This window comes from Bos indicus, chromosome 13 (genome assembly GCF_029378745.1).
Source record: "Bos indicus isolate NIAB-ARS_2022 breed Sahiwal x Tharparkar chromosome 13, NIAB-ARS_B.indTharparkar_mat_pri_1.0, whole genome shotgun sequence".
In the NCBI taxonomy this organism is placed as follows: domain Eukaryota; kingdom Metazoa; phylum Chordata; class Mammalia; order Artiodactyla; family Bovidae; genus Bos; species Bos indicus.
Genome location: NC_091772.1, coordinates 57,693,952 through 57,721,908, shown reverse-complemented (window position 1 = coordinate 57,721,908; position 27,957 = coordinate 57,693,952). Strand labels below are relative to the sequence as shown.

Genomic DNA, 27,957 nt, shown 5'->3' with positions numbered 1-27,957 from the left:
GTTCCAGAGCCCTATGGACACTGGGTCTGTCTTGTTAGCCTGTAAGTCCTGTTTCACCCATTTGGGCAGGGCTTATGTCCCTCACCTTCTAGGAAATCAACTCCCCTGCAGAGGGCCAACTGCCTGTCTGCAGTGTATTTGCAAACAAGAGTGAGAGATCCTCGTACATGCTCTTCATACCCTTTACAAATGTGTGAAAACATTCAGCTGCTGTAAAATCTTTTGAGGAAAATAGGATCCAATTAGCACCGACTTTTGTGTCGGGAAAGCTGAGGGTTTCGAAGGAATTCCTTACACTAGTTCAGAAACTGAGTGCCAAGGCCCTGGAGAAAAAGGCAGACACAAAGGCCTACCTTCAGAAGGCTGGAGCTCTAGTCCAGGGCGATGCTTGGGGCCATGGCTCAAAGCCCAGGGACAGACATGGAGGGAGCAGACAGGGAAGATGAGAGTGTGGCTTGAGGGTGGGTGGCAGTTCATGGAGTCGGGGACACGCTGGGAGGTCAGCGGCCTTGGCTGCCACACTAGACAGTTGGCTTTGCTGTTCTTTAAAGTTGGTTATGACGAGGAAATTCTAAATATGAGGATGGCTGCATGGAACTAGCTGAGGTTACAGAGAGGGGTGCCAACAAGGGGCCCTTGAGCAATGAGGATGTGGACACCATGGGGCAACAGGATTTTTTAAATGACTCCTGGTGGAGGAGCTTCCTCAACTGCGTCCTTACCCAGCGACCCTCGTATCTAAGCCGGGAGCTGGACATACCCACTATCCACCAGACGCCTGCTAGCTTCATCCAGGTCCGCCAGCCCAGTCCAGGGGCCCTCCACTAGCCTTAGATCCTCAGTGAGGTGGGCTCAGGGGTCTTGTAAGCTACCAGGTACCCTTCCTCTCTCCCTAAGTGAGTGGTAGGCTGCAGGGACAGCTTTCAGCCCAGGGTGGGCTGGACAGGCCCCACACACACACCCATGGGTGATGCCTGGCTTTATAATTGGCCATCCCAGAAGCAGCGACCTGGATGGAAATCCAGACCCCCATGCCCTCTCACATCAAGGTCAGTGCCCAGCAAATAGTGGGGGTCTGAGAAAGGTTAAGGAACTCACTGAGTGAGGAGAGGGGACCGTGGAGTCCAAGAATCCCCAAGCCAGTCCAAACTGACAGCGTGTGGTGGGGAGAAGAGTGGGGCGGGTTCCCCTGGACCACCACCACGGCTCAGAGACCCAGGGGCGGGGCGCGCCTGTCCTTGGGGCTGGGCTGGCTCAGGCCTCACGGAGACTCTGGTCTGGTGGACAGGGCTGGGGCAGACTTGACGTTGGGCCCGCATCTACTCAGGACCCGCTGGAGGTCAGAGCCACCAGGGTCCACTGGCAGCCTGCCAAGGCCGGGGCCCCATCCCGGAAGTGCAGTGCTTCCTCCCTGGCAGCGGGAGGACCAGGAGATCAGGGCCGGGGTGAGCCGGCCTGCGGCGATCTGAGGCCTAGCAGGACCTGGGGCCTGCCGGGGACAGGGCCTGGTCGGGCCAGGCCTGCCCCGCGCGGTCTGGGGCCTGGCGGAACTCGGGGCCCGCTCTGGGCTGGGGCCTGCCCTCCGCCCCGCCGGCCCGGCGCCCCCTCGCGCCCCGGGCGGGCCCTGCACGTCTCGCGAGCGGCCCGGAGCGGCGGGGGAGGCGGGGCCGGCGGCCGGGCAGGGCTGGGGCGGTGCCGAGGCCCGGCCGGAGCGGGAGCCCGAGCGCGGCGGGCGCGGCGGGCGCGGCGGGCGCGGCGGCCGGGGCGGGGGGCGCGGGCCGGCGAAGATGGCGAACGTGGGCCTGCAGTTCCAGGCCAGCGCCGGGGACGCGGACCCGCAGAGCCGGCCGCTGCTGCTGCTGGGCCAACTGCACCACCTGCACCGCGTGCCCTGGAGCCACGTCCGCGGGAAGCTGCAGCCCCGGGTCACCGAGGAGGTGAGCGGGCCGCGCCGGCCGCCATGCGCCGCCCCGCCGGCCAGCAGAGCCCGGGCGGGGCTGGGCCAGCGGAGAGGCCGCGGAGGCCCCGCCTCGGCCGCCCGGCGCCCCCAGCCCGCCAGTCAGCCGGCCGGGTGTGCCTGGCGGACTAGGCCTGCCGGCGAGGCCCGGGGCCGCCCGCCTCCCGAGAACCCGAGGCGTTGGCTCCCGTCCAGCAGCCTCGCCCGGAAGCCACTCATGCCCTGCACCCACCCGGGCCGCAGGCTCGTGGGCAGAGCTGGCAGAGCCCACTAGGTGCGAAGGAAGTGCCCTCGAGGGGCCCTGACGCCGCCTTCCGAACCCTCCTTCCGGAACCCTCGTGGTGGTGACGCCTGCCCCTTTCCAAGACCCCTGCCTGACTGGTCTCACCCCAGTGCCTTTGTGGCAAAGCAGCCCCCAAACTGGCCGTTTAAGTCCCCAGTGCTTAATCCCACGAGGGTGGACGTGTGCCAGCAGACGCACACGCGCTTATCTAGTGAGATGTGACACGTCTTAATTAGGGATCCAGGGTGCCAGGGAAGCTGCAAAAGTGCCCATTTTAGTGAGCAATGCCGGTGTCCACACGCAGTGCTCCTGGCAGGCAGCCGTTTGAAGCCTGGTGTCTGTCTTGTGTCTCCCCTTCTGATCCAGCTCTGGCAGGCCGCGCTAAGCACGCTCAACCCCAACCCCACGGACAGCTGTCCCCTGTACCTGAACTATGCCACCGTGGCCGCCCTGCCCTCCAGGGTGAGCCGCCACAACAGCCCCTCGGCTGCCCACTTCATCACCCGCCTGGTGCGGACCTGCCTGCCGCCGGGGACCCATCGGTGTATTCTGGTGAGTGCTCCTGAGAGGCTGGCCCCACACCCGCCCCACCCGGGCTGCCGGTTGTGTGCAGTGTGCTGGCCGTACTGGCCATGATCTGTGTCTCCCACGGCTCAGTCTTGGGACCGCAGAGCACTCTGGCCACAGTATCTTCAGAAGTGGACGTTGGTCCACGGCTGGACATTGCCACCCCTGCTTTACAGACAGGGAAACTGAGGTCCCAGAGACGTAAGCACCCCAGACCAATGTAGGTGGCAGATCTGAGACTCCGACCCAGACCTCCTGAGCCCACATCCACCGTGCGGCCCTGCACGTCCGGCTGTCGGGTCTCGGGAGGCGGTGGACCACATCTGGCGGCTGACATTTTCTTTCTCCCATCATGGGACCATGGTTCCGGGGAAGGCCCCTGGGATGCAGGCCCTGCTGGGGCATCTCTGGCCAGATTGTTTCCACCGTGACCTCTGACCCGGCTGTGGGGCCCAAGCACTTCCTGACAGGGGCTCCCATGGGGCGACCCCGGGGTCCCCTCCCCCGCTCCGCTCCCCTCACCACAGCTCTGCTCTCTGGTGCTGCAGATGGTCTGTGAGCGGTCTGACGCCTTCGCCTCCGCCTGCGCCCTGGCCCGCGCTTTCCCCCTCTTCACCCACCGCTCAGGGGCATCTCGGCGCACAGAGAAGAAGACCGTCACGGTGGAGTTTTTCCTGGTTGGACAAGACAACGGGCCAGTGGAAGTGTCCACTTTGCAAGTGGGTGTCTAGAAGCTCAGACCGTGCCCCCTCCACCCGCCAGCTTGGGCAGTGCTCTCTCCCCCACACTCCCTGGGAGGACAGGACAGGGCTGCTGCTGCTGGAGAGAGCAGGCCCCCGGGGCCTTTCCAAAGCCAGGCCACAGGCTCCCTCCCACAAGGTGGTCTTGTTCTCAGGATTCAATTCCATTCAGCCAGTGTTTATGAGCACCTACCTCGCACCAGGCGCTTTCGTGTTTTAATACTAATAATCCCGCCCGTGTATATATCACATTACCCTTTATGGTGCGCTTTTACATATGTTATTTCATTTGGTCCTTCGAATAATCCTTTTGAAGCGAGGCAAGGCTGGAGGTAATTTCCAGCTTTGAGTCCATGTGTGGGCTGACTGCCAGGTGACCCTCCCAGACCTGTGGCTATGATCTCACCCTCCCACCTGCAGCCCCCCTTCCAAATGCCAGACTCAGGTGGTCCTTTCTGCTCCCTCACACTTCACTCTCTCAGGCCCTGTTAGCACCCCCTCATCCACTATCTCACCACCTTGCTCTTCAAACCTTTAATAACATGGTCTGATTGCTTGGCCTGTCTTAACTCCCTTCCTCACTCAGCTCACCAGCGTGGAGTTCGCCCATCCCCTTCCTGACGTTGTCTTCTAGGGGCCAAACGTGCCAGACTAGAGCACTTGTCATCCTTCCTTGAAGGGCCCCCACCCACCTGGAACCCTCTCTCCTCCCCACACCCTTCCCACCTGCCAGCTGAGAGACATCCTCACTTGAGATTGTACATCTGAGTTTAGCCTCTGTGCCTCTCACTGGTGTGGGAGCCCCATGCCCACCTCCAGAGTGGGGGGACTTGGTCCCGTGCATATTAGTTCTCTTGTGTGTGATAGAACCAGTGAGCTGGTGAGTCTCCCTGGCTCTGACACCCCACCCATCCTATGGTGCCTGCCTGGTTCTCTGGGACCAGGCAGCAGCCTCCTAATGGCCTGGCTGCCTCAAGATGCCCCGCTCTGGTTCCCGCTTCCCACCACGTCATGACCAGTGCTTCATGGGTGCTTGTCAGATATCGGGCTCTGCTCTGAGCACACCTGTGTACAAACACCTGATTTCCACAACTGCCCATGAGATGGGTATGTTTATCCCCGCTTGAGAGCTGAACAAACTGAGGCTCAGAGACACTAAGTGATTGAGCGCAGCCACACCAGCAAGGGGTAGACCCGGGCCTTAACCACAGCTGCCATCCATCAGCCGTCTTTTCCTCCCGTCTGGGATCGTAAGTGTGAGGTTCTGACGCCGCGTGTGGCCTTTCCCTCCCACCTGGGTCCCTGTGGCCTCTCATACCCTCCTCCTCCGTCGCATTTAATGTTGTGAGTCTCTGCTGGACTCACGTCCTTGGGCCTCTTTGGATTCAGAGTCTAGTGTGGAGCCCGGTGCACGGCAGGTGCTCACATAGACGTGGGTGAATGAATGAGTGAGTGAATGATGCTGCTTTCTGACGCGATCAAGGCACAGTGAGGTGCGCCCTCTCACCTGAGCCACTGCTGCGTTGCGTGGAGGAGCCCTGCGTTCACAGGGTCATGAGGCCGGCATCCTGCCTCCCTTGAGACAACCCTCAGGGTGCTGATACACTCCCCAGACAGCAGCCAAGGGTCTCTGATGCCCACAGGTGGGGACCCTCACCCTTCCTGGGGAGGGCCTGCTGCCAGGCTGTGGGGACCACATGGCACGCCTCAGATCTGAGCTGTCAAGTGTCTGCCTCTGAGGTTTAGGGGTTAACTACCTGGGAACATGCAGGGACCTGGGAGGGGACTGGGCTGTTGTTAGGGACCCAGAGCTGGCCTCCCCACTCCTGTGGGCCTGGAAGAGGCAACAAGAAACTGGACGCTGTCCACATCCCTGCCAAACCCACACTCCATTTCTCTCTTAAGGCAACCAGGCCCTGGGACGGATGCTGGGGGGCCAGGTGGGACAGAGCAGGGAGGCAGAGCTGAGCATCAGGGCTGAGTCAGGTACATGGGAGCTCTTGGCAGAAGCTTTGAGGGGAGAGAGACATGAGCATGCCCTCTGCACAAGGTGCAGCTGTCTGTGTCCTTCCCTTCTTGCCCTGTGGCCAGAGCAGTGTCGCATCAGGTGCCCAGGAAGAAGGGTGAGGGTCTGGGATACTCCCATGGGGCCCACATGAGAAAAACGCCTCCCCAGCGGGTCCAGGGGCCTTTTCTCCATTGCAAGGCTCCAAGAGGCTCCTGGAGCATGTGGCCTTTGAGAGAAGTACCTCGAAGGGTGTCTGGGACCCTGGCTAGAGAAGCAAAGGTGTTTGGTCTGCCTGGGCAACCATGACAGCAGCCCCTCAACAGGGGTTTAACCCACAGGTGCTTGTTTCTCAGACTGCCAAAGGCTGGCCATCTCAGAGCCTAGCCATCCCAGATCAGGGTGGCTTCTGCAGCTGCGTCCTTTTCTTACAAGGGCACTAATCCCATCATGGGGTCCCACCCTCTTGACCTCACTGAAGCCTGAGCACCTCCCCAAACCCTCCTGATACCCTCCCCTGGTGGTCAGGGCTTCAGACTCCCATAACAGAGGGTATCACCTCCTCCTGGGAGAGGGGGATGGGGTTGGCAGAGGCTGGATGAGGTGTGCACTCAGGGCTAGGCAGGAGGCCACCCACCACCAGAGTAAGGGGCAGAACAGGAGACGAGGCTCAGAAAGCAAGGAGGGCCCCATGTAAATCAGGAGAGGATGCTAGGCCAAAGGGCTACTCTATGGTTCTGCAGCCATAGGGGTCTTTCTGTAGACAGCTGGGGTCATGGGTACAATTCTTGCTTCCCTTCCACCTGCTCTCGTTGCCCAGCCTTCCCTGGGAGATGTGTGCCTCTGACACTTGTGGGTCCTGGCTGTTGGCAATGAGGGACACTTTCCACCTTGTGCCAGGACCCCAGTGACAGCCTTTTGTTTCTCCTAGTGTTTAACAAGTGCCACAGAAGGCGTGCGGCTGGCAGCCCGAATCGTGGACACACCCTGCAATGAGATGAACACAGACACCTTCCTTGAGGTTCGTGGCCCTGGGGTCCGCTGGGGTGGGATGGTGTTGATCGACCCCAGGGACAGTCAGGAATCCCAGGGCTGCCAGGGGATGGTCCACAGTCTCTGCACCTCATCTGGGGAAGCCATGGGCTGCTGCAGACAGAGTCCTGCCATCCACCCGGAGCCGAGGGGCCCCCGGTCCTCAGCCGGGGTTGGAGGGAGGACACAGCCTCCTCCTTGAGGCCCCCATGCAGGACTCGAGCCATGAGCCACAGGAAATCGCAGAGTTTGGAGGTGATTAAACCTCCTCTCCTGGGTTTAATCATGCTTAGAGCCGAGAGTCAGGGCTTCAGCTTCCCGGCCCACCCCTCTCCCACCACAAGGCATCTGCTCACCCCTGTCCCTGGCCTCACCCTCATTTTAAGCCATCTTCACGTGTTGTATGTTGTTGTTTTTTCCATGAACGCATCCAGGAGATTAAGAAAGTTGGAAAAGAACTGGGGATCGTCCCAACCGTTATCCGGGATGAGGAGCTGAAGGCGAGAGGATTTGGAGGTGGGTGGGGGCCAGTCCTCCAGGGTCCTGGCCTCAGCAGAGGCCTGGGGTACTTGGGGGGCTGGGGGGCTGCCAGGCCATATGTTGTGCTGTCCCAAGCTTCACCCCACAGGAAACCAGCCTGTGTCCAGCCCCCAGGCCAGACCCTGGGAAGCAGCTCATCCCCGGGGGAAAGAGGAGGCAGCGATTCAGATCCTGATTCAGATCCTGGAAGCCACAGGGTCCAAGTCCTTCCCCGTCCGCCCCCTCTGCAGCCTCCCCCGTGCTGCTCTCCTGCTCCCCAGGCCAGCCCAGCAGGGCCTTTCTGTTCCTCGAATACGCAAGCTCATATCCTCATCAAGACCTGCTCTCATGGCTCTTTCTCCCTGGGATACTCTCGCCCAGTATGATCTCACAGACCACCTCTTCAGAGAGCCCTCCCTGACTGCCAGGCCCATCCTTCCCACCTCCCAGGCACCAAGGCGCAGTGACAACTAGAACAGGGTTGGGAAGGTCACTGTGGTTGTTATCTGTGGCTGCAAAACCAGTTACCCCAAAAGGCAGCAGCTGAGAGCAGCACAGTCCTTCCAGTGCAGGTCTGTGGGTGGGGAACTGGGTGTGACTTAGCTGGATCCGGCCCAGGGTCTCTCCAGGCCGTGATACCTGTGTTAACTGGGGCTGCGGTCACCTGAAGGCTCAACTGGGGCCCAAGACGGGCTCCCAGCAAGTCTCACTCATGACCCTGCCATCAGAGACCTAGCCGGCTGCTCCTTGTCGTGTGAGCCTGTCCTTGAGCAGCTTGCAACGTGGCAGCTGCTGCTCTCAGATTGAGGTCTCTGAGCAAGAGACAAGAAAGAGCACACAAGCCAGAGGCCTTGTTTCTGTAACCTCCTCTTGGACGATTCCTGCCACGTCCCAAGAAACTGAGACACGCCGTCCTGCCCTTATAGGGGAGAGGAGAGGACCCACATGATCATGAATGCCCAGAGGGGATCCGTGGGGGCTTGTTCGAGCTGCCTGTCACAGTCATGTAAGCCAGTTGCAGCTGGAGGCAGTTCTGTCAGGGAACGCTTCACAGAGGAGGTGACATTTGCAGCAGGTCTTGCAGGATGAGTAGGAGTTTGTCAGGCAGCCATTACTGGCTCTTGTCCTGGTTGCTACAGTTGTTCGGTTAGATTATCAGGGTACCTTGAGGTGTGACCTCTGCCCACAGCAAGCCATGGTTTTCTCAAGAAGTTGGGGCGTGTAAACTGACAGCAAGGCAGCAGCTGGGGTGAGCCGGGAAAGGGAGGCGCCTGCTGAGTGCATGGAGGGGTCAGTGATGGGGGGGGTGAGTGGGGCTGGAACGGCCTTGAAGCATTATCCAAAATCTCTTCATTTTGCAGTCCTGTTCACTGCTTTCTGGGAATGATACAATTTTTTTTTTTTTTTTTTCTCAGCGAGTCTTCTTGCCTAACACTACTTCACACAGAACTCAATTGCATCCCCCAATCCCACAGCAGCCAGGGGCAGGAGAGGGCGGGGAACTTGGTTCACATGGCCAGGCTCTGTGGCCCAGAGGAACACCCACAGGCCAGCAGCTGTTTGTGGGGAGAGCAGTATTTCTGGGGGACTCCCAGGAGTCCTCCACTTGGCCCAGCCTGAGCCCTCACTGACGAGTCCTATGCTTTCCCTAGGAATCTATGGTGTTGGCAAAGCTGCCATCCATCCCCCGGCCCTGGCCGTCCTCAGCCACACCCCAGACGGAGCCACCCAGACCATCGCTTGGGTTGGCAAGGGCATCGTCTATGATACCGGGGGTCTCAGCATGAAGGGAAAGGTGAGGTGCAGGACCAGGGCTGGGGGGACGTGGGGGGGAAGGGCGGCCCCTTCTCAGGTGTCGGAGGAAAGAGCAAGTTGTTGGGGCATCCAGGAGGGAGGACCCGGGGCCCCGTCCCCTCCAAGGGGCAGACCGTTCACACCTGCACTGAGTCAGGACAGAAAATCTGGAGAAGAGGAAAAGGTCCTAGGGTGATGCCCACTGTCTTTGTGACCATCTGCAGTAAAATATTATGAGTATTGTAGTACAGGTAAAGAAAACAGCCATCGGTTAACACTTATAAATAGCATTGAGTAATTTCTGACAAAAAAGCTGACACCTCCACGTCATTCTCCTGGGGTGGCGTACACCAGCATCACAGCCCTGCCGTCCAGCCTTCAGTTCGGCCAGTGTCGGTGGCTCTTTCACACTGGTCTTCTTCACGTGTTTCTGCTCGCTAGATGGACATGCCAGGTGTGTCAGTCTCTGCGCTGTAGTTGATCCAAAAGAGCACCGCTGCTGCTGCTGCTAAGTCGCTTCAGTCGTGTCTGACTCTGTGCGACCCCATAGACGGCAGCCCACCAGGCTCCCCCGTCCCTGGGATTCTCCAGGCAAGAACACTGGAGTGGGTTGCCATTTCCTTCTCCAGTGCATTAAAGTGAAAAGGGAAAGTGAAGTCGCTCAGTCGTGTCCGACTCTTAGCGACCCCATGGACCGCGGCCCACCAGGCTCCTCCGGCCATGGGATTTTCCAGCAAGAGTACTGGAGTGGGGTGCCATTGCCTTCTCCGCCAAAAGAGCACAATTAACTTTAATTTTGAAGACTTTCTGTCACATGAAGCAACTGATACACTCAGGGAAAGTCTCTAACAGAAGGGTCCCTCGGCAGAGACCAAAAAAGACCCCACTTCCCAAGAAACTCCCCAAATCATCAGTGTCCGTGTTTCTGGTTCTTTGAGATGGACCCCAGTAACTTTCAAATGTCTGTGGAGTAAAAATGTCTTACACAGCACAACCCAGGTGGTTCCCCTAGACTGTGGGCAGCAGCAGGGCTCACTGCTCCCGGTGTTTACGCCGAATCCGCCATCCGAGGGCAGGAACTCACTGTCAGAGGTGCCGTGGACACCAGCCACCTCCAGAGCCTGCCTGCCTCAGAACCAGAGTGCCTTGAGGAGTCTGTGCCCCTGGCGGTGATTAGTGTCCACGTAGGATAATGTTTCTGGAAGGAGGAGGAATTAAGACAGGCAGGTCTGAAGTTTTTATTTATGTGGTAAGGACTCACTTCAACCAACAACAGGGTTTCTTCTGGAGGAATTCTTTTACCACTGATGACAACAAGCAAACAAGCTTTTGTTGCTGTTCAGCTGCTAAGTCATGTCCAACTCTTTGTGACCCCAGGGACTGCAGCACGCCAGGCACCTCTGTTCTCCACTATTTCCTGGAGTTTGCTCATATTCATGTCCATTGAGTCAGTGATGCCTTCGAACCATCTCATCTTCTGTCGTCCCCTTCTCCTCCTACCTTCAATCTTTCCTAGCATCAGGGTCTTTTCCAATGAGCCGGCTCTTCGCATCAAGTGGCCAAAATATCCGAGCTTCAGCATTAGCCCTTCCAATGAATATTCAGGGTTGATTTTCTTTAGGATTGACTGGTTAGATCTCCTTGTAGTCCAGTGGACACCCAAGAGTTTTCTCCAGCCCCACAATTTGAAAGCATCAGTTCTTCAGTGATCAGCATTCTTTCTGATCTAACTCAGCTTTTAGTTGGTTTATTATTGTTCTTAAATTCTTAACACCTGGTGTTGACCCTCCTCCCCCACCCTTGACAGGGGCTCTTGCCCCATTAGCAGCTGCATTTTGGGGGATGGATCTGTGGGCTCATTCAGACGTTGGCTTGTTAGAGGGTGGAGTGAGAAGCAAGGCTTCCTGAGGGTTAGTCATTTTGCTGGTGGCACCCTCTCCCAATTTTGCAGGAACAGTCCTGGCTGTTTTCAGAGATTTTCAAGGCAAATCAGGATCAGTGTGAATTAAGGGGCCTCAGATGTGTTCATCTCAGGACTTCTTCCACTCTTAAAAAATACTGATCTCAAAAGAGATTTTATTTATAAGGGCGATGTCTGCTAGCTGTCTACTAGAAATTAAAATTGGGAAAATTTAAAGATAGTTATTAATTCATTAAAAAGACCAATATGACCCCATTGCATGCCACTGTAAATAATGCAGTCTTATGAATAGGACTGTATTTTCCAAAATGAAAAAAAGAAATTAACCAGAAGAGTGGTACCATTTTACATTTCTGCAGCTCTCTTTACTGTCTGCCATAGTGGACAACAGCTGTGATCACACATCTGCTTCTGCATTTAGTCTGTTGCGATATGTTTTAGTTGAAATATAAAAAAGAAAATCTGGCCCCAGTCCTTCAGCAGTTAGAAAAAGGAGAAGCATTTTAATACCTTCTTCAGGTAACTCAGGACCTTCTTCTTTGCTGTTACACCAAAACTCAACAAGTGGGAGTTTTTAAAAGGTAAGTTATAACAGGGGATCTGAAGCCACGCCTGTGAGCTCTGCCACATTGAAATCTGTGGGTCCATCCTGAAGTCTGAATGCATGGTTTTATGATATCACATATGAGCTATTTGGAAAACACTGTTTAAAGAGTTATGCCGTACCTCCAGATTTTAACGCTTTTCAGTATACAATATTTTAAAAAGTTACATTTATTAATATCATCATCTATCTCATGTAGGAAGTTGAGTATTAGGTTGCCATCATGGAAGCAGATACAAGTTTTCCAAAACCCTGATTTTTTTTTTTTTTTTGCTTGAAAGCTCCAGTTTTACCAAGTAATGCCAGCTGTCCTCCTGGAGGTGAGAGGCTCACTCTGGCCATTTTTGAGAAAATGTCTGCATATACCTGCATCTGGATCCCCAGAGTCTGTCAGTGGTTCCCCCCACCCCACCTCCAGGACAGTGGTAGTGGGAGAGCACAGGCTCACTGAGCTCAGGACTTGGTGCCCACTCTTGCTTGGGCTCCAGCTGCCTGACCACAACCGAGCGCCGGGCATCAGGGAGCAAGCACAGGACCTCCCCTACCCCTTCCATGCCACCAAGACAGTGTTGGGAATGACTCTTCTCTACGGTTGAGGTTTTTAAAAAGCTAATCATTTCACTGCTTCAGCAAGAAGACTTGAGTGAAATTGGCACCACCTTGTCTCCTAAAGGCCTGGAAATTAACCCAGTGACCACCAGTTCCCACAGGCCCCAGGTCGCCACTGCCCCATCGGTACAAACAGCAACCCAACAGTGATGAAAGCGTTCCTGTGGAAATAGTTTCTTTTATAAAAACAGGAATGCCAGGTGGGATCCACGAGGCTGACTCAGTCTATGGAGCTGTGTTGGTGGTGCGACATTTGTTCTGTGTCCAGGGACACAGGGATTCAGTGGCCATCTTCAGCCATTTTCCATGTGGCCATCCTGCAGGAGGTTTGATTCTCAGTTTGAGGCCCCGTTATTCCATTTAAACAATCTCGTGGTTTCTCGCAGGTTAGGTCAAAACAGCTTATTTCCAATAGTGCTAGCTGAGTCATTTTTGCTCAACTTAATTGTAAAAACAGCTCAGTTTATATCTAAAAATACTTTCCATTAAAACTCTCAGCTCGTGTAATCCAATAAGGGCTCAGAAAAATTGGTACATTTTGGTCCCGAATCCTTACATCCGATGACCTGTTGTTAATTTAAAATATGAGCCTGTCAATTAGCATCGGGAGCCCATAAACCGTAAAAGTGCTTAGCTGCTCTCAACTAGTGTACAGGAAATGGTGTTTACTTCTATGGCAAGAGGGCCCCTCGGTCTCCAGCGACTCCCTCACTAGACCCCGTCACCCAGGAAACGTGAATGCAGACAGGTGGCAAGTGCCCTTGGGGCAGGAGTGGGATTGATGGTATCACAGTGACTAATGACATTTGGGAAGAGCTCACATTAACCTGGATGGGTGGTCAAGGTCGTGACACGGAGGAACTGCAGACAGACCCCCAGGCTGACTTGGGCACAGCTCAGCCTCTGACCCAGGCCACTCTGGAAGTCCCCACTGAACCTCACACAGTTCTGTTCAGTAACCCCCAAAGCTCTGCTCAAGCTGGACGTGCGTCCCCAACCTGGTAAATTTGACTCTGGCTTCTCATTGCTTCTGGAGGATCCCTGGGTGACTAGTGGCGTTTCCTGGGTTCTGTAGGCACTCAGGTGACTTGGCGCCAGCTCCTGTGCCTCTGGGGCCCTGGTGTGGGGACTGGAGTGGAGAGCACTGTTGCTGGGGTGTCAGCATCCACTCACCTCTCTCTCGCCCCTTCCTGCCCCCACAGACCACCATGCCAGGGATGAAGAGGGACTGCGGGGGCGCCGCAGCTGTCCTGGGGGCCTTCAGAGCTGCCGTCAAGCAGGTGAGGGGGGCCCTGACTTCCTCCCTGGTTCTCCTCCCCAGAACCCCCTGAGTCTGCGTGGTTGGCACCGTCCCCCTCCACACTCCCGCGCCGGGTCCCTGGGGCCCCCAGAGCTCCTTGCTTCAGTCAGGGCTCCTCACGCCAAGAGCGTCACCCCACCCGGGCATGTCACCTCTCTGCCTGGCACCCGCTGGCATCATGGGCCCTCCGCTAAGTCCTAAGACCCCTCCCGCCCCAACCGGAATGGGAAGGGTGCTTTGGAGCTGGCTGGCTGCCTGCTCAGCCCTGGGCTCTGGCACTCAGGGCAGGGTTCTTTGGAGGGGCTGGCTGCTGTTTGGTGGAAGAGGTCTGGGGTCTGTCCTGGAATACCAGGAGTGGCCACACTGAGCCCAGACACCTGGGCAGCCAGAGGCCTCCGTGCTCCCCACCCAGAACACACAGGCCTCAGAGAGCCCAACAATTGGAGCCAAATTCCCGAGCTGGGGGCCTGGTCCATAAGCAGTGCCGTGGCTGTTCCCCACGTTTGCCCTTTGACACTGTAGAGCATGTTTGTGGAGCAGAGGCATGGGACGCCCTGGCCATCCAGGGCCGCTCACCTCTCAGCATGGCTGCTTCAGGTAACTCTGAAAAGCCCAGCCCTTCCAGTCACCAAGCATAAGCCCCTCTTCCTCAAAGGTACAGCCTGAGCAGCATGACCCCCAGGGGGAGACTTCCAGAGAAAACAAAAGCAAAAAGATCTTGGCAAATGATTTCTGCCCAGCCACGCCCACGAGGGGAGCAGAAAGGCTGGAGGGGAGGAGGGGCTCGGCCTAAGGGGTGCTGGGCGGGGGGTGTCTCAACTGTACTGGGGGGCGTCATGCAGCCCCCATTCAGCAGCACCCAGCCCACCTGACCAGATTCAGCCAGGCCTGCTACCTACTCCATTAATCAGCTCGTCAAGTATGCAAGGGACATACCCAGCCTCCGGGGCTGGGGGGCACTCTGGGAAGGGCTCGCAGGAAAGTGTCCAATAATAGGAGCCAAATTCCCAGGCGGCTGCACTGCCTGGTGTCTCAGCTATGGGTTTGGGGTGACTGCGCGCATGGAGGGTCTGTCCTGGCATCTGGACAGGTGGCTGGTGCCCCAGCAGGTAGACCCTTCCTATGGGCGAGGAACCACTTGGCAATTAAGGCTGGTTCATCAGCTGGTGGTTGGAAGTGGTCCTCGGATTCCTCCTGCTTTGTAACTCATTTTTTAAGAAAAGGAATGTGCCTCCATTTGAGCCCCAAAGTATATAATGAGGGTCATCACTCACAGAATGAAGTAAGAGTCCATGCTCACACCAAGAGGAACAAGTCATCTCCTCACAGTGGCCTCCCAGTTGCTAACAGTACAAGGGAGAGAGGTGGGAACCCACCTTTTGGCAAACAACAGCACAGTAATTGTCTCAGGTGAGAGTGACCAACAGATGCTAACGTCAGAGTCGAGTGTGGTGAGCGTGGGAATGAGAAGGGGCACCCACACAGGGGTTTCTGTGGCTGCCCTGAGGGACACTGGGGGGTAGGGGGGGGTCACTGTGCCTCCAGGGACTTAGTGCACTCAACCTGAGTGTAGGTACAGGGAAACAGCAAAGGGTCAAGGTCATCAAAGTCAAAAGCCCTACCTCAAAAGCTAAAGATCAGCAGGTTTGTGAGGTTAGACACTGACCGCTGACCACATTGTATGGATAGGAGGCGGGAGCTGAGCACAGACTTGAACCCAGCAGGCAGCTCCGCTTCTAGGGTACATGCTGCGTCGCCTGGCCTCTGTTGGGACCCTGCTCTAGGGCCCACCGCCAGGATGGTGGGGAGTGCAGGGGGCTGTGATCTTTGCTCCTTGGACCCATCTGTCTGTCTCTCTGTTGTGTGTCAGAGAGCTCCAGCCTGTCACCATCCTTCCTGCCCCTGATGCTCCCAGCCTATAACTGGAGCCTCTGCCCTTTTCCCTCCGGGTTTTTGTTTGTTTGTTTGTTTTTAATTGGAGGCTAATTACTTTACAATATTGTAGTGGTTTTTGCCATGCATTGACATGAATCAGCCATGGGTGTACGTGTGTTCCCCATCCTGACCTTCCCTCCCACCTCCCTCCCCCTCCCATTCATCAGGGTCATCCCAATGCACCAGCCCTGAGCACCCTCTCTCAAGCATTGAACCTAGACTGGCAATCTATGTCACATATAATAGTATACATGTTTCAATGCTATTCTCTCAAATCATCCCACCCTCGCCTTCTCCCACAGAATCCAAAAGTCTGTTCTTTACATCTATGTCTCTTTTGCTGTCTCACATATAGGGTCATCGTTACCATTTTTCTAAATTCCATATATATGCGTTAATATAGTGTATTTGTTTTTCTTTCTGACTTACTTCGCTCTGTATAATAGGCTCCAGTTTCATCTATCTCATTATAACTGATTCAAATGCATTCTTTTTGATGGCTGAGTAATATTCCATTGTGTACATATACCACAGCTTTCTTATCCACTCGTCTGCCGCCTCTAGGGTTTCAAAGACACTCTCCATGCAGTGTTCTGCTTGGCTGAGAACTCTGTGGGGCCCAATGCCACAAGGCCGGATGACATCCACCTGCTGTACTCTGGAAAGTAAGGCCAACCCCGCCCACCTGCCTCATAGCACCCACGCCACTGTGCTGTCCCAGAGCCCCGGGTGCCTGCGATGGGGGCTGGGTCCCTGTTTGAGGTGTCAGGGGCCCACGGGGTCTGGGGACTGCCCCCCAGCTTAGGGGGCCAAGCCCTTTCCAACCTTTAGGCACTGCATTGCAGTTGAGGACAGGGAGGAGGGGCTCTGAGTGGGGTGTCTGCTGTCCCCAGGACTGTGGAAATCAACAACACGGATGCTGAGGGCAGGCTGGTGCTGGCAGATGGCGTGTCCTACGCCTGCAAGGACCTGGGCGCCGACATCATCCTGGACGTGGCCACGTTGACCGGAGCTCAGGTGGGCCCCACTGTCCCTTCTGCTTCATCACCTGGTCAGAGCTTGTCTGTGAGGGTGCAGGCACACAGAGCCCATGGACCTTGGAGGGAACACTGGCACAGGGCCCCTGTGGGGGCCCTCTTTCCCTGTCTCTTTCTCTGCCTTGTTTTCTGTCAGCCCCTCTTCTGTCCTCAGTGTCCCCCAACCCGCCAGATGATGCTCTCTACATCTCTCCCGCATGCCCAGGGCATCGCCACAGGCAAGTACCACGCGGCTGTGCTCACCAACAGCGCCGAGTGGGAGGCGGCCTGTGTGAAGGCCGGGCGACAGTGCGGGGACCTGGTGCACCCGCTGGTGTACTGCCCAGAGCTGCACTTCAGCGAGTTCACCTCGGCCGTGGCCGACATGAAGAACTCGGTGGCGGTAGGTGTGGAGCAGGGTGGACCTTGGTCCCCCTGTGAGGGCCCAGATCTGGGCTCTGAGTAGGGGAGGGGAGAAATCAGGGAAGGGGATGGCGCTCTCACTGGTCTCCCCACAGCATGTCCATTCAGCAGGCACTGGGGCATCCTCCCCGCTATGGAGTCCCCACTGGGTCTATCGCTGGCTCCCCCTTTGCCCCCATGGTGAAGGCAGACCCCCTAGCCCAGCTGCCAGGCCCACGGGGACCCTCTCTGCTGCTCTCCACACTGGGCCCTCCACCCCAGGCCCCTTCTTGCAGACACTGGGAGAGGTGGTCGCTGAGGATGGGGGTCAGGAGGGCGCAGGGTGTCCACCGTGGCCACCCCCACCATGGCTGCAGTGGATGCTTACAACTGCCTTCTACCCCAGGACCGGGACAACAGCCCCAGCTCCTGCGCTGGCCTCTTCATCGCCTCACACATCGGCTTCGACTGGCCTGGGGTCTGGGTCCACCTGGATATCGCCGCGCCCGTGCACGCCGTGAGTCTGGGCCCCGGGGGTGCCCCTGCCCACCCCACCATTAGGCCTTCCTTGGCCGGCCAGCCACTCTGCTTCCCTTGCTGGCCCCTCCCCACGGGTCTGGCTGCTCCCACTCTCTCCTGCATCCAGAGCCCCTCTCTGGCTCCAGAGCACAGGCTGAGCTCATCGGAAACATTCTGTGTGAGGGTCACACGGCCAGCTGTGGTCCCCCCTGACCTCTGGTCTCCTCGTCCCTGGGAACAGTGTGGCTGCTGTGTGCAGTCCTTCCCAACCCGCCTGTCCTCGGCAGGAGGCCCAGGGGCCCTGGTCTCACCCTTTTCCTCCCCGAGGAGCCAGGAGAGGGGAGGGGAGGAGAACCCAGGGCTGTGTCCACAGCTCGTCCTCCACTGGCTTTGAGTGGAACAGGACAGGGAAGGGGGCTGGGGGGTGCATGGGGGATCAGATGCCCTGGTCCAAGAGCCCTCCCATGGTGGCGGGTTTGCTAGGGTGGGGGGCTTGGCCGCACAGGTTTCCACTGTCTTCACCCACAGGGCGAGCGCGCCACGGGCTTCGGTGTGGCCCTTCTGCTGGCACTCTTCGGCCAGGCCTCCGAGGACCCTCTGCTGAACCTGGTATCCCCACTTGGCTGCGAGGTGGACGCCCAGGAGGGGGACGCGGAGAGGGACTCCAAGAGGCGCAGGCTTGTGTGACGCAGCCGCCCTGCCCAGTGACACTGGGCACTTTACCTCACTTTGCACTGATTAATTCTAAGCAATTGGAAGATTATACTTTGAGATGTTTTGTTTTTAGTTGTCATGGTGACGGAAACAGCTCCTTCTTGTGTCTTAGGAGACAGCTCAGGGTTCGGGGGGCCCAGGGAGGGGTGAGTGGGCAGCACTGGGTTTGTTTTATGTTTGATTCCCCGCCAGCTTCTGCAGACCATGCCCCTCTCTGGGGCCCCTGCACGACCCCCAGGCTCCAGAACGCATGCACGGCCCTGATGCTCTTGTCCACGTGGCCCTCAAGACCCCCGCCTGTGCCTGGGCCCCACGGTGGGTGCCGGTGGCCCCATCTGCAGCCCCAGGCTCCGTACATGGCACCCACATTGCAGGGCACCCAGGCCCCACTCCAGCTGGGGCAGTCCCTGCCTCCAACAGACCACCCCTTTGAAAGGATGGGGCGACTTGGTTCAGGTTTTATGGAGCAAAAGGAATGTCTACTCGGGCCCCTCTGAGTTCACTGCAAGTTGAATTAAACATGGCTAAACCACATCACACCTCTGCCTCTGTCTCCCTCTTTCTCCAGCCCGTTTTAGCAAGCAGCCCAACAACCTGCCTGTGGGTCTGAGGCTCCGGGTGCCACCATCTCCTCCCAAACCAGCACCCGACTTTGAGGTGAAATTTGCCAACCTCATTCCTGCAGATGAGAGCCCAGGGCCAGCTGGGCTCTGAGGTTCGGAGTGCAGGCTCTGGAGGGCGGGCACCTCGGACTTTCCCACGACCCTCAGTCTGCAGGGAAGGTGTCCTGATCCCTGGCACGGCACAAGGCGAGTGTTACACGGGGTCAACCGAAAGCCCCCTGGGCAGGATACTAGGAGCTGAAGGGCATAGCCTGGCCAGGTGTCAGGGAGACCCCCAGCCTGGGCCCTGCAGAGGAGGTCCAGGACTCAGGCTCTACCTGGCATAGAGCCGGCACCTCCTCTGCAGGCGACGGGAGGGCGAGAACATGCCTGCAGGCCACACATTCCCTAGCTGTGTCTGGGCTCCTTGACCTCGCACCCCTGCCCAAGGCTCCCTAAACTTCAGGTCCCTTCCCCTGCCCTGAAATCAAGGTGACTCTTTCTGGGCATGATCTCAAGCATGTATTTATTAACTGCCTGCTGTGTGCACAGCCCCAGGCTGGGCCTGGAAGAGGCAAGCGGCAGTCCCAGGGCCTCCGCCCCGTCTGGGAAAGCCCTGGCCCGACGTGTTAAATTGCAGTAATCATGGTCACGAGGCAGTCAGTGGGCTCAGGGAGGCACGGGGGCCGGAGGGGCCAGGAGCCTTCATGGGTCATTAGCGTGCTTAATGGCCTTGGCGTTGGCAGCTCAATCCAGCTTCTCCCTGAGAAGCCCTGAAGGAGCCAGAGGTCACTGAGGTGGCCCAGCTCCTTCTCCTGGCAGCTGGCACTGTCCACACCCCCTGCAGGGGCTACAGGGATCCGGGGGACTGAGTGTCCCTTGTGCGGGCACAAAGGGGGCCTCAGGCCCAGGGACCCAGCTGGGCAACAGCTGCAGGCCAAGGGCCTGGCAGTGGGGGGAAGCAAGGATGAGGCAAAGACCCTACTTCTCTGAGGCCAAAGGGCTTGAGGACACGACGGCTGCTTCCAGCCACTCCACTGGAGCCCCAGCAACAGGGTCGGCAGGGGGCAGGCAGGGAGTGGGTGGGCGCTGGCACGTCCACTTGATCATCGTCTCAGGCGCAGTACAGGAAGGTGAGTCTGGTGGACAGCTCCTGCTCCAACTGCAGCTCACCCAGCCTGTGGACCAGGAAGATGTCCGTGCAGAGCCCCAGCATGTGGTCCACATCAGGCAGCTGGTCATACATGATGGAGTGGGCAATGCGGAGGAAGTGGTCTTGGATGAACTTGGCTGCAACCATCACCACCGACACGTAGAGCCCGACAATGCTGGGGGGATGAGGGGGCTTCAGTACTGCTGTCCCAGGAGAGTAGAGCACAGCCCCTACTCAGCCCAGTGGGATGCAAGTGCTAACCACTCGCAGCCCCCACGACCTCTTGTGAGTGGGACTGGGGTTCCAGTCCCCACCTGGGGTTGGAGGGCCAGGTGACATGTGACCCTACAGACGGGAATGAGGACAGTGGGAGTGCCCATTTCCGCTAGCAGCTTGTGTGACAGTAAGTCACCATCCTGGTGTATTTCTGGGGCTAAGGGAACAGGGACTTGTGAGCCCCCCGCTCCGCCCCCACCCCATCCCAAGCAGTTCTGGTGAGCAGGGGCAAGAAGGGGCGGAAAGTTCTGAAGCCTCTGGGCCACAGGGCAAGTTCTTGGGGCTGGGGGAGCCTTACCCGTATCCTGCCAGGAAGCCCAGGCTCTGGGGGCTGATTTTGTCATTAAAGATGACGAGCTCCTGGTCCTGATGCAGCCCCAGCTCTGGTCACAGCCTGGCCGCCATTCCTGGACCACCCACCACTCAGCTGCTGGGCTGGCCATGGGGGCCTCCACTGGCCTCAGCTGCTGCAGCTGGATGGTGGCATTGCGGAAGGCCAGGCGGTCCACATCCCATGGCCTATGGGAGTGGGCTGTGTAGGAGAGGCAGCATCAGGCCCTGGGGATGCCTGCAGGCTGGGAAGACCCCATGTCACCCACGGCGACCAAGTCAGGGGACTTGCCTCCAAGGGGCTGGGATGGATGCTGATTGAGCAAAACCTATGACACTCTCCCACCCTCCCTGCAGGCAATGCAACCTCTTCTTAGACTCAGCCTGGCCCCTTACCCCCAATGCACCCCTTCTTCCTGCCTTATTCAGGGGCCCTCATCTGGAGGCCCCCTCCCCAGCAGCACCTCCTGAGGAGCCAGTGTTCAAGGTCTCCCTGGGAGGGTCAGCCTGGTCCCCTGGTGCACACTGATGCCCCTCCCCAAAGGGACTCTGCCCCCTCAACCTCCCCCCACCCCATGAGCACATCCATCACCCCAGAAGCCCCTCCCCCAGTCCACACTGGTTGAGCTGGAATTTGCTGCTGAGATGCTCTGCCCAGAACCTCTGTTCGTACTGTTCCCGAGTGAATTGATTTCAGCGGTTTTGTTTATTTGTTTGTTCTTTAACAAAAGGTTGTTTTGGTTTGAGATTCAGCAAAAACACACGCCGCCTTCTGCTTCCTCTCCATTCAGGATTCAGTAAATTAGCTGTTTTCCAGTCGGCTTCGAGGCCTCGCCTCAAATGAGCCTCCAGCGAGATAATGCATTTAAAAGCCCTTGGAAAAGTACCAGGTCCCACGCACATTGGAGACAGTGTCGACCTGCCAGCGGCTGGCTCAGCCCTGCACCCCAGCCAGGAAGGCTCACAGGGGGCCCTGCTTAGGCCCACCTGCAGGGCTCAAAACAGGGTAGGGGGGGAGCTGCCCTCCCCCGCCTTCCCTGGCAGCACCATCTGGGGGCAGGGATGCATTGTGGGGCAGGGGGGGGTCCTTACCAACTTCTAACTGGTGGGCCATTTTCACTTCAGTCCCCTCTGTGATCCTCAGGGCTTTGGGAATAAGGCCAGGGAGCATTCTTCAGGCAGGAAAACAAAGTCAAAAAAACTCAGAGGTCTGGTTTACATTCACCTACATTTAATGCAATTCAAACATGGTGAGGGGGGCCGCTATCTGAAAGCGTGTCTTCCTGTTGGCTACATGGGAAACTCTGTAGCTCAGACACCTCCTCCTCCCCCTCCCCTGAGTCAACTTACTTCCCCCAACTCTATGACCTTGGGCTTTTTTATCATGCCTGACTCCCCGGCTTTGCTAACGGGTTGGGTGAGTTTCTGTGGCGTCCACAAAGTTGGTCCAGTGCAGGGACCGCAGGAAGCCAGCTTCCTCTCCCAAAAGTATTTATTAAGCACCACCTGTATGCACCCCTGAGAAGCTCAGTCTTTTCCTGACTGACAAGCCAGAGCCAGCCTGTGGGAGGGGGCTGGGCTGCATGAGTCCAGAAGAGGCCTCCAGGCCAACCCCAAACACTCTGCTTCCTTGTACCATCCATGGAGATGTCATTAGCGACTAATAGACTAGCGTTTTGTAAGCAATTTGCCTCGTGCAGGGCAAATTATCTTGTTCCCACCCAGGGGTGCAGAAGCACATGTGTGTGTGTGTGTGTGTGTGTGTGTGTGCATGGAGGGGACACCTACACAGGCTCTTTCTGGACAAGGCTGAGTGTGTACACCCGTTGGTCCCGTATCTCCGCGTCTGTGTAACACACCATGTGTTTGCCAGATGCTTCCACATTCTTGACCAGAGACCCATTCCTGAGGGTGGAGGGAAAGGAGACAAGAGGCTGAGAAACAAATTGGTGGGCACGTGGGGCAGTTTCCTCTGGCCCGGCTGCCTGCGCTCCCCATTAACATGCAGAGTGACCCCTCTCCCGCCACTAAGATGCATTGGGTGACCACCGTGTTCATCTCAGGCCCTGAAGCCAGAGGAGAGGGCAACAAAGGGCCCTGCCATCAGGGAGTCTGCGGTCTTCATCAGGCAACACCCGCCCCCCGCCCTCTGTGCATCCATCTTCCATCTGGGCCTCACCCAGCCCTGGACTTGCACCTGGGCGGGCACCGTGGCTCTGCACAGCTGAGCATCACTGAAGGCCCAGGAGGCTGGCAGGTATCAGGCTCATGTCTTCCTGCTCCCTCTGCCCAGAGGCTGCTGGGAAGATGCCAGGTGGGCACTCTATGCAGAAGGACAGTGGACACGTCCGGGCTGCCTGCCTCGGCCCCTCGCTGGCCCCCAAGCCTTGGTTTCCACCTTGTCTGAAGGCGGGGGAGGCAGCAGCAGAGCAAGTGCTCTGAAATAAGGGTTTCCTGGCATTTAGACCACAGGAGGTGGCCTGACCACATTTTACAAGATGCGAACATCCTCAGCAGAGGAACCCCATCACGTGTGAGAGCTGCTATCCTCCGGGCCGAGAGCAAGAGACAGCACAGAACTCAGAAGCCCTGCATCCTTCCCTCTAGCCAGCCGTCCTGGGAGCCCTGGGGAGAAGGTTCTGAGTGCAGGGCCCCCCAGCTTCAGCTCTTGGGGGTGCATGAGGGAGTTGTCAGCAAGCAAGCAAACACGCCTTGGGTTGGACCTGGTGAGCACAGTCCCACAGGCCTGCTGGGCCCCAAGGAAGGTGTCATTTCCTCCTGTGGATGGAAGACAAGGCAGCCCCACTTCCTCCCCAGCTCTGGTAAGGAAACGTGCTATAAATAATCAGCCCACAGATGAAAGTCATGGCAGAGGGGATGATCCAGCTCGGAGAGGGGTCTGAGGAGAGGGCCAGGTGGGAAGGCTTGCCCAGAGGAAGTGCTGTCTGAGGTGAGATTGCAAGGATGAGTGGACGTTAGATGGTGCAGACGATGGAGGAAACCAATTTCAGGCAGAGGGAATGGCCTGTGCAAAGGTCCTGGGGTGGCCAAGGCCGTGACAAACCAGAGGAGCAGGAAGGAGGCCAGTGAGGCTGGAAAGGAGAGAGGGGTATGAGGATGAGGGTGGGGCCGGGATGTGAGCAGCATAGCCTTGTGGGCCACAGGCGGGAGCCAAGTTTTTATTCTAAGCACAAGGGGAGCTGTGGATGAGTTTCATGCAGACTAGAGGCAGGCTGAATTGATGCCTTTGGGACAGTCCTCTGCTGCACGTCACCAGATACCTGCCCCCTGCCTCCCATGTGCGGCGGGAACCCCCTTCAGCACCCAGGGGTCATCCAGGCTGCAGTGAAGTTCACTGCTTAAGGATAGCCGGTGAGAACCAGCATCATAGAGCTGTGCGCCACCTCTGCAGTCGTGGACGCCTGTCCCAGTCCCACGCACGGCACGAGTGGGACAGGCTTAGCGGCCCTGCCACTTCCTTGTCATGTGACCTGACCCAGTGTCCTAATGGGCCACACTGAGTCCCTCCATTGGTGAAAAACAGAACAGGGTCCAACATTCATCTTGAGAGGGTCCAATGGTGTCATGAAAGACCCATGGTGGGCAAGTTTAAACTTTTAACAGAGAGGAAAGACAGCTGTTTGAAGATACTGGAGGAAGACAGTGAGAAGTCCCTCGAGCCTGGGGGTGGCGGGAATTCCACCAGAAAGCCGCTGTCCTGTGGGCAGGGGTGCATGAAAGGAGCTCAGGGTCATGGTGATGGAGTTGCGGGGGGAGGGAGGGCTAGGTGTTCTGCCTGGACAGAAGCAAAAAGCCCATGTTTAAGCCAGCCTCCCCGAGTGGGTCTGATACGCGTTTCCAACCACCATGAAGGAGGGGAACTGGATTCACCCTCCTGCCCTGAGCAAGTAAGAAAAGCAGACAGATGTGCCAAAAGCAACGCTTTTCCGACACTAGAAAACGGGTGCATTTGAGGACTATCCTGGGGGGCGTGGGGCAAATGCGATGAGCAGCGCAGATGCCCCAGCTGATAGCCCAGAGCACCCCTCACCCCAGGCTGCATCACATCCCACAGGACCCCAGTCAGAGGGGGCCCCCTGAGCGGCAGGGGGACAGAGCTGAGGATTCGGGTAGGCTGAGATGACCAGGGTTGCCAGGTGGACACCTGGAAAGCAGAGACGTGCCCACAGAGAGAACTGCAGAGTCCAGCAGAGGTTCCCCGAGGCAGCAGCTGAGTCCTGCAGGGCCCATGGCTGGAGGGACAGGGGTGCCCGCGGGAGCACAGGTGCACAGACTCCCGTCCCAGGGCCAGGGGCTTCGGGAGGTCCTCAGAGCTGAGGCCTGAGACACCAGCACTCGAGTCCACGCTGACCTCCAAGTGGGATGCACGTAGGCACTGGAGAACAGCACCACTGGAGCTCGGCAGGCTGAGTGGGCAGGAGCCCAGACCCACAGAAAGAGACAGAACTTGCTGCTAAAGGTCTCCCACATTGCAGGCGGATTCTTTACCAGCTGAGCCACAAGGGAAGCGCAGAAAAAGGATAGGGGAGGGGGAAATGGAAAAAGAAGAAGGAAGCGTGCATTCTCCAGGGCGTTTTTAACAGGATCCAGTCTTCTCACATAACACAAACAAACAAGATGTCCAGAATAAAAATCCCGCGTTGCTCAGCACACCAAGAACCAGGAGCATCTGATCAAATCTCGAGGGAAAGACCATCAAAAGATGACAACCCTGAGACGACCCAGTTGCTGGGATTATCAGACAAGGCCTGAGAAGCGGCTGTGCTAGTTACCCTCTGTGAGGTAAAGCCGGACAGGCTCGAAATGAATGGAAAAAACAGAAGTTTTGGCAAAGAGAGACAAACTATAATGAAGGATCACTAAATGTGATGTGGTTTTGTATCCTGGATTGAATTTTGGAAATCTACTCCCCCGTCCTCGACAAAAAAAAAAGACATTCATGTAAAAACTGGTGAAATCTGAGTACAGTCTGGAGTATAGCATAATAATGTACCCACGTTGGTATCTTAATTTTGACAAATATGCCACGGTGGCAATGAAAGATGTTAACATTAGGGGAAATTGTTGCTCAGTCGCTCAGTCATGTCCAAGTCTTTGCAACCCCGTGGACTGCAGCATGCCAGGTTTTTCCTGTCCTTCACCACGTTCCTGAGAAGAACTAGAGTAGCCCTTATAGTCAACAAAAGAATCCGAAATGCAGTACTTGGGTTCAGTTTCAAAAATGCCAGAAAACTAGATGAGGGGTATTTGTAAACACTATCTATTATCTTCACAGCCTCCTGTAAATGTAAAATTTTATTAAAGAGAACACTTATTTAAAAAGAAATAAAACTTTTAGATCTGAGAAGCAAAGGAGAAGCTATAAACATTTCACTGAATAGGCTAAGAGAAGAACGAAGATGACAGAGGACAGAGTCAGTAAACTTTAAAACAGATCGATGGAAATGATCTAATCTTAGAGCTGAAAGACAGGATTTTTAAAAATGAGGGCCTCAGGGACTTGTTAGTCAATATTGTAAGACCTAATATGTCACTGAAATTCCTAATAGAGGAAGAGACAGGGTCAGAAAAAAAAATTTAACTACTTTAGGAAAATATGACTGACATAAAACTTTATAGATGGCCAATTCAGTAAATTATAGATTTAATTGTAATTTACATTACAAATTATAGATAATTGTGTCTGGGGCTAACAACATGCCCTGGGACACCATCGTCACTATCAGATCACTATCAATGCTGTAACCTTACCTTACATCACCTTGCAAAGGATCCTCCTGCTTCTGTTTTTGTTTTGTTTTGTTTTGTTTTCCTTTTGTGGTAGGAACTTTTAACATAAGATCTACCCTCGTCACTATTTTTTTTTTAAGTATACAATTTGTGCTTTTTAAAGTATACAAGGACTTTCCTTGAAGTCCAGTGGTTAACTCTGTGCTTCCAACGCAGGGGACGCATGTTCAATCCCTGGCTGGGGAACTAAGATCCCACATGCCATGTGGCGTGGCCAAAAAAGTAAAGCATACAATACAGTATTGTTAATCCTAGGCCCTGTGTTTTACAGTAGAGCTCCAGAACTTATGTATTTTGAGTGGCCAAACATTCACAATTTCCACCGGAATCCAAGCAAAACAGTTTTTTCAAAGAATAATGGCTAAACTTTCCCAAATATGTCAAAAGACATAAATTTTACAGGTTCAAAAGGCTTTAAGACCTCCAAACAGGATAAACTCCAAGAAAACCACACCCAGACACATCAGAATCAAGTGATTGAAAGCCACAGATAAAGATTGAAAGCAGACGGAAAAAAATGATGCCTTCCCTGAAGGTGAGTAACGCCTAGAGACCATTCAGCAGAAACAATGGTGGTCAGAAGACAAGGAAATAATATAGCAACCTTGAAAATTCACAACAAAGGAAATGTCAACTCAGAATTCTAAATCCAGCAAAAATATTTTTCTTAAGAGTGAAGGCAAAATAGAGACCTAGTCAGAAGAAGAAAAAAACAAAAACGGAAAGAATTCATCACCAGCAGACTTGCTCAAAAAGAAATCTGAAAGAATGTTCTCCAGGCAAAGGGGAAATGATATCAGAGGAAAACTCAGAACATCAGGAATGAAGGAAGCGCAACAGAACAGATAAATATCTGGGTAAATATAATAGACACTTTTCTTCTCTTGAGTACTTTTAAAAATGTATGACTTTACAAAGCAATCTTGGTGACATTGTCTGGAAGATTCAATGTATGTAGATGTAAGATATGTAATAATTAAAAGGTGAATTATAGAATCGAGATGATAAAGATGATTAGAAGATTTCTATATTTTACATACAGCAGTACCATATTAACACTAAACAGATGGTGAAAAGTTGGAGAGATAAATATTATCTAAAGCAACAACTCCAAAGTAACATAGAGATACAGCCAAAAATCAAATAGACAAAATAAATGGAATACTAAAAATAAAGGGCTTCAAGTAATTCAAAAGAAGTCAGAAAAGGGAACAGAGAAAAAAATGAGAAAGATAGAGAGATAATAAAATGGTAGACCTAAATCCAACAGTAGCAATAATTGCATTAAACCTGAATGGTTCAAATACAGCAATTAAAAACAGAAATTGGATTGGGGGAAGAAATAATCCAATTAGACATTGTCTCTAAGAAATGCATCTTAAATTTAACCAACAAACTTGCTCACAGGACAAATCCCGAGAATGGTTTTTACAATTGCTGAGGGCTGTGAAGCAGAGGAGGAAGAGAAGGAGAGAGAGGCCATATGTGGTCACAAAGCCCAAGATATTCACTTACTAGCCCTTTGCTGAAAAAGCTTGCTGGCTGCTCACACTGACAGGCTAAAAGTAAAAGGATGGAAAAAAAAATACACAGTTAACACAAATCAAAGCTGGAAAGGAGTACCCTGGCAGTCCAGCATCTAAGACTTCACCTTCCAGGGCAGGGGATGCAGGTTCAATCCTTGGCTGGGGAGCTCAGATCCCACTCATCCCACAGTCAGAAAACCAAAACACAAAACAAGCAGTGTTGTTACAAATTCAATACAGACTTTAAAAATGATCCACATAACAACAAATCTTAAACAAACAAACAAACAAACAAAAACAGAAGTGGCTATATTAAATAAGACAAAGAAGACCTCAATAGAA

The 27,957-nt window shown here is 55.3% G+C and overlaps 1 protein-coding gene across 1 annotated transcript; it reads left to right on the top strand.

The window, feature by feature from the left end:
• Window positions 1-1,735: 1,735 nt before the first annotated feature.
• Window positions 1,736-18,456, top strand: NPEPL1 (aminopeptidase like 1). Its single transcript, XM_070801394.1, has 12 exons — window positions 1,736-1,937; window positions 2,607-2,792; window positions 3,356-3,526; window positions 6,484-6,573; window positions 7,019-7,100; window positions 8,756-8,898; window positions 13,234-13,311; window positions 15,831-15,931; window positions 16,160-16,283; window positions 16,509-16,685; window positions 17,091-17,201; window positions 17,732-18,456. Exons 1-12 carry the CDS (start codon window positions 1,788-1,790, stop codon window positions 17,888-17,890), a joined length of 1,572 nt encoding a protein of 523 aa, XP_070657495.1. The 5' UTR covers window positions 1,736-1,787; the 3' UTR covers window positions 17,891-18,456.
• The last annotated feature ends 9,501 nt before the right edge of the window (window positions 18,457-27,957 follow it).

Excerpts from the sequence above, each read along its gene's own strand:
- NPEPL1 (XM_070801394.1), top strand. The coding sequence starts at position 1,788 with ATGGCGAACGTGGGCCTGCAGTTCCAGGCCAGCGCCGGGGACGCGGAC. Across the intron at positions 16,284-16,508 it reads CCACGTTGACCGGAGCTCAG|GGCATCGCCACAGGCAAGTA; the intron begins GTGGGCCCCACT and ends CCGCATGCCCAG. Across the intron at positions 17,202-17,731 it reads TCGCCGCGCCCGTGCACGCC|GGCGAGCGCGCCACGGGCTT; the intron begins GTGAGTCTGGGC and ends CTTCACCCACAG.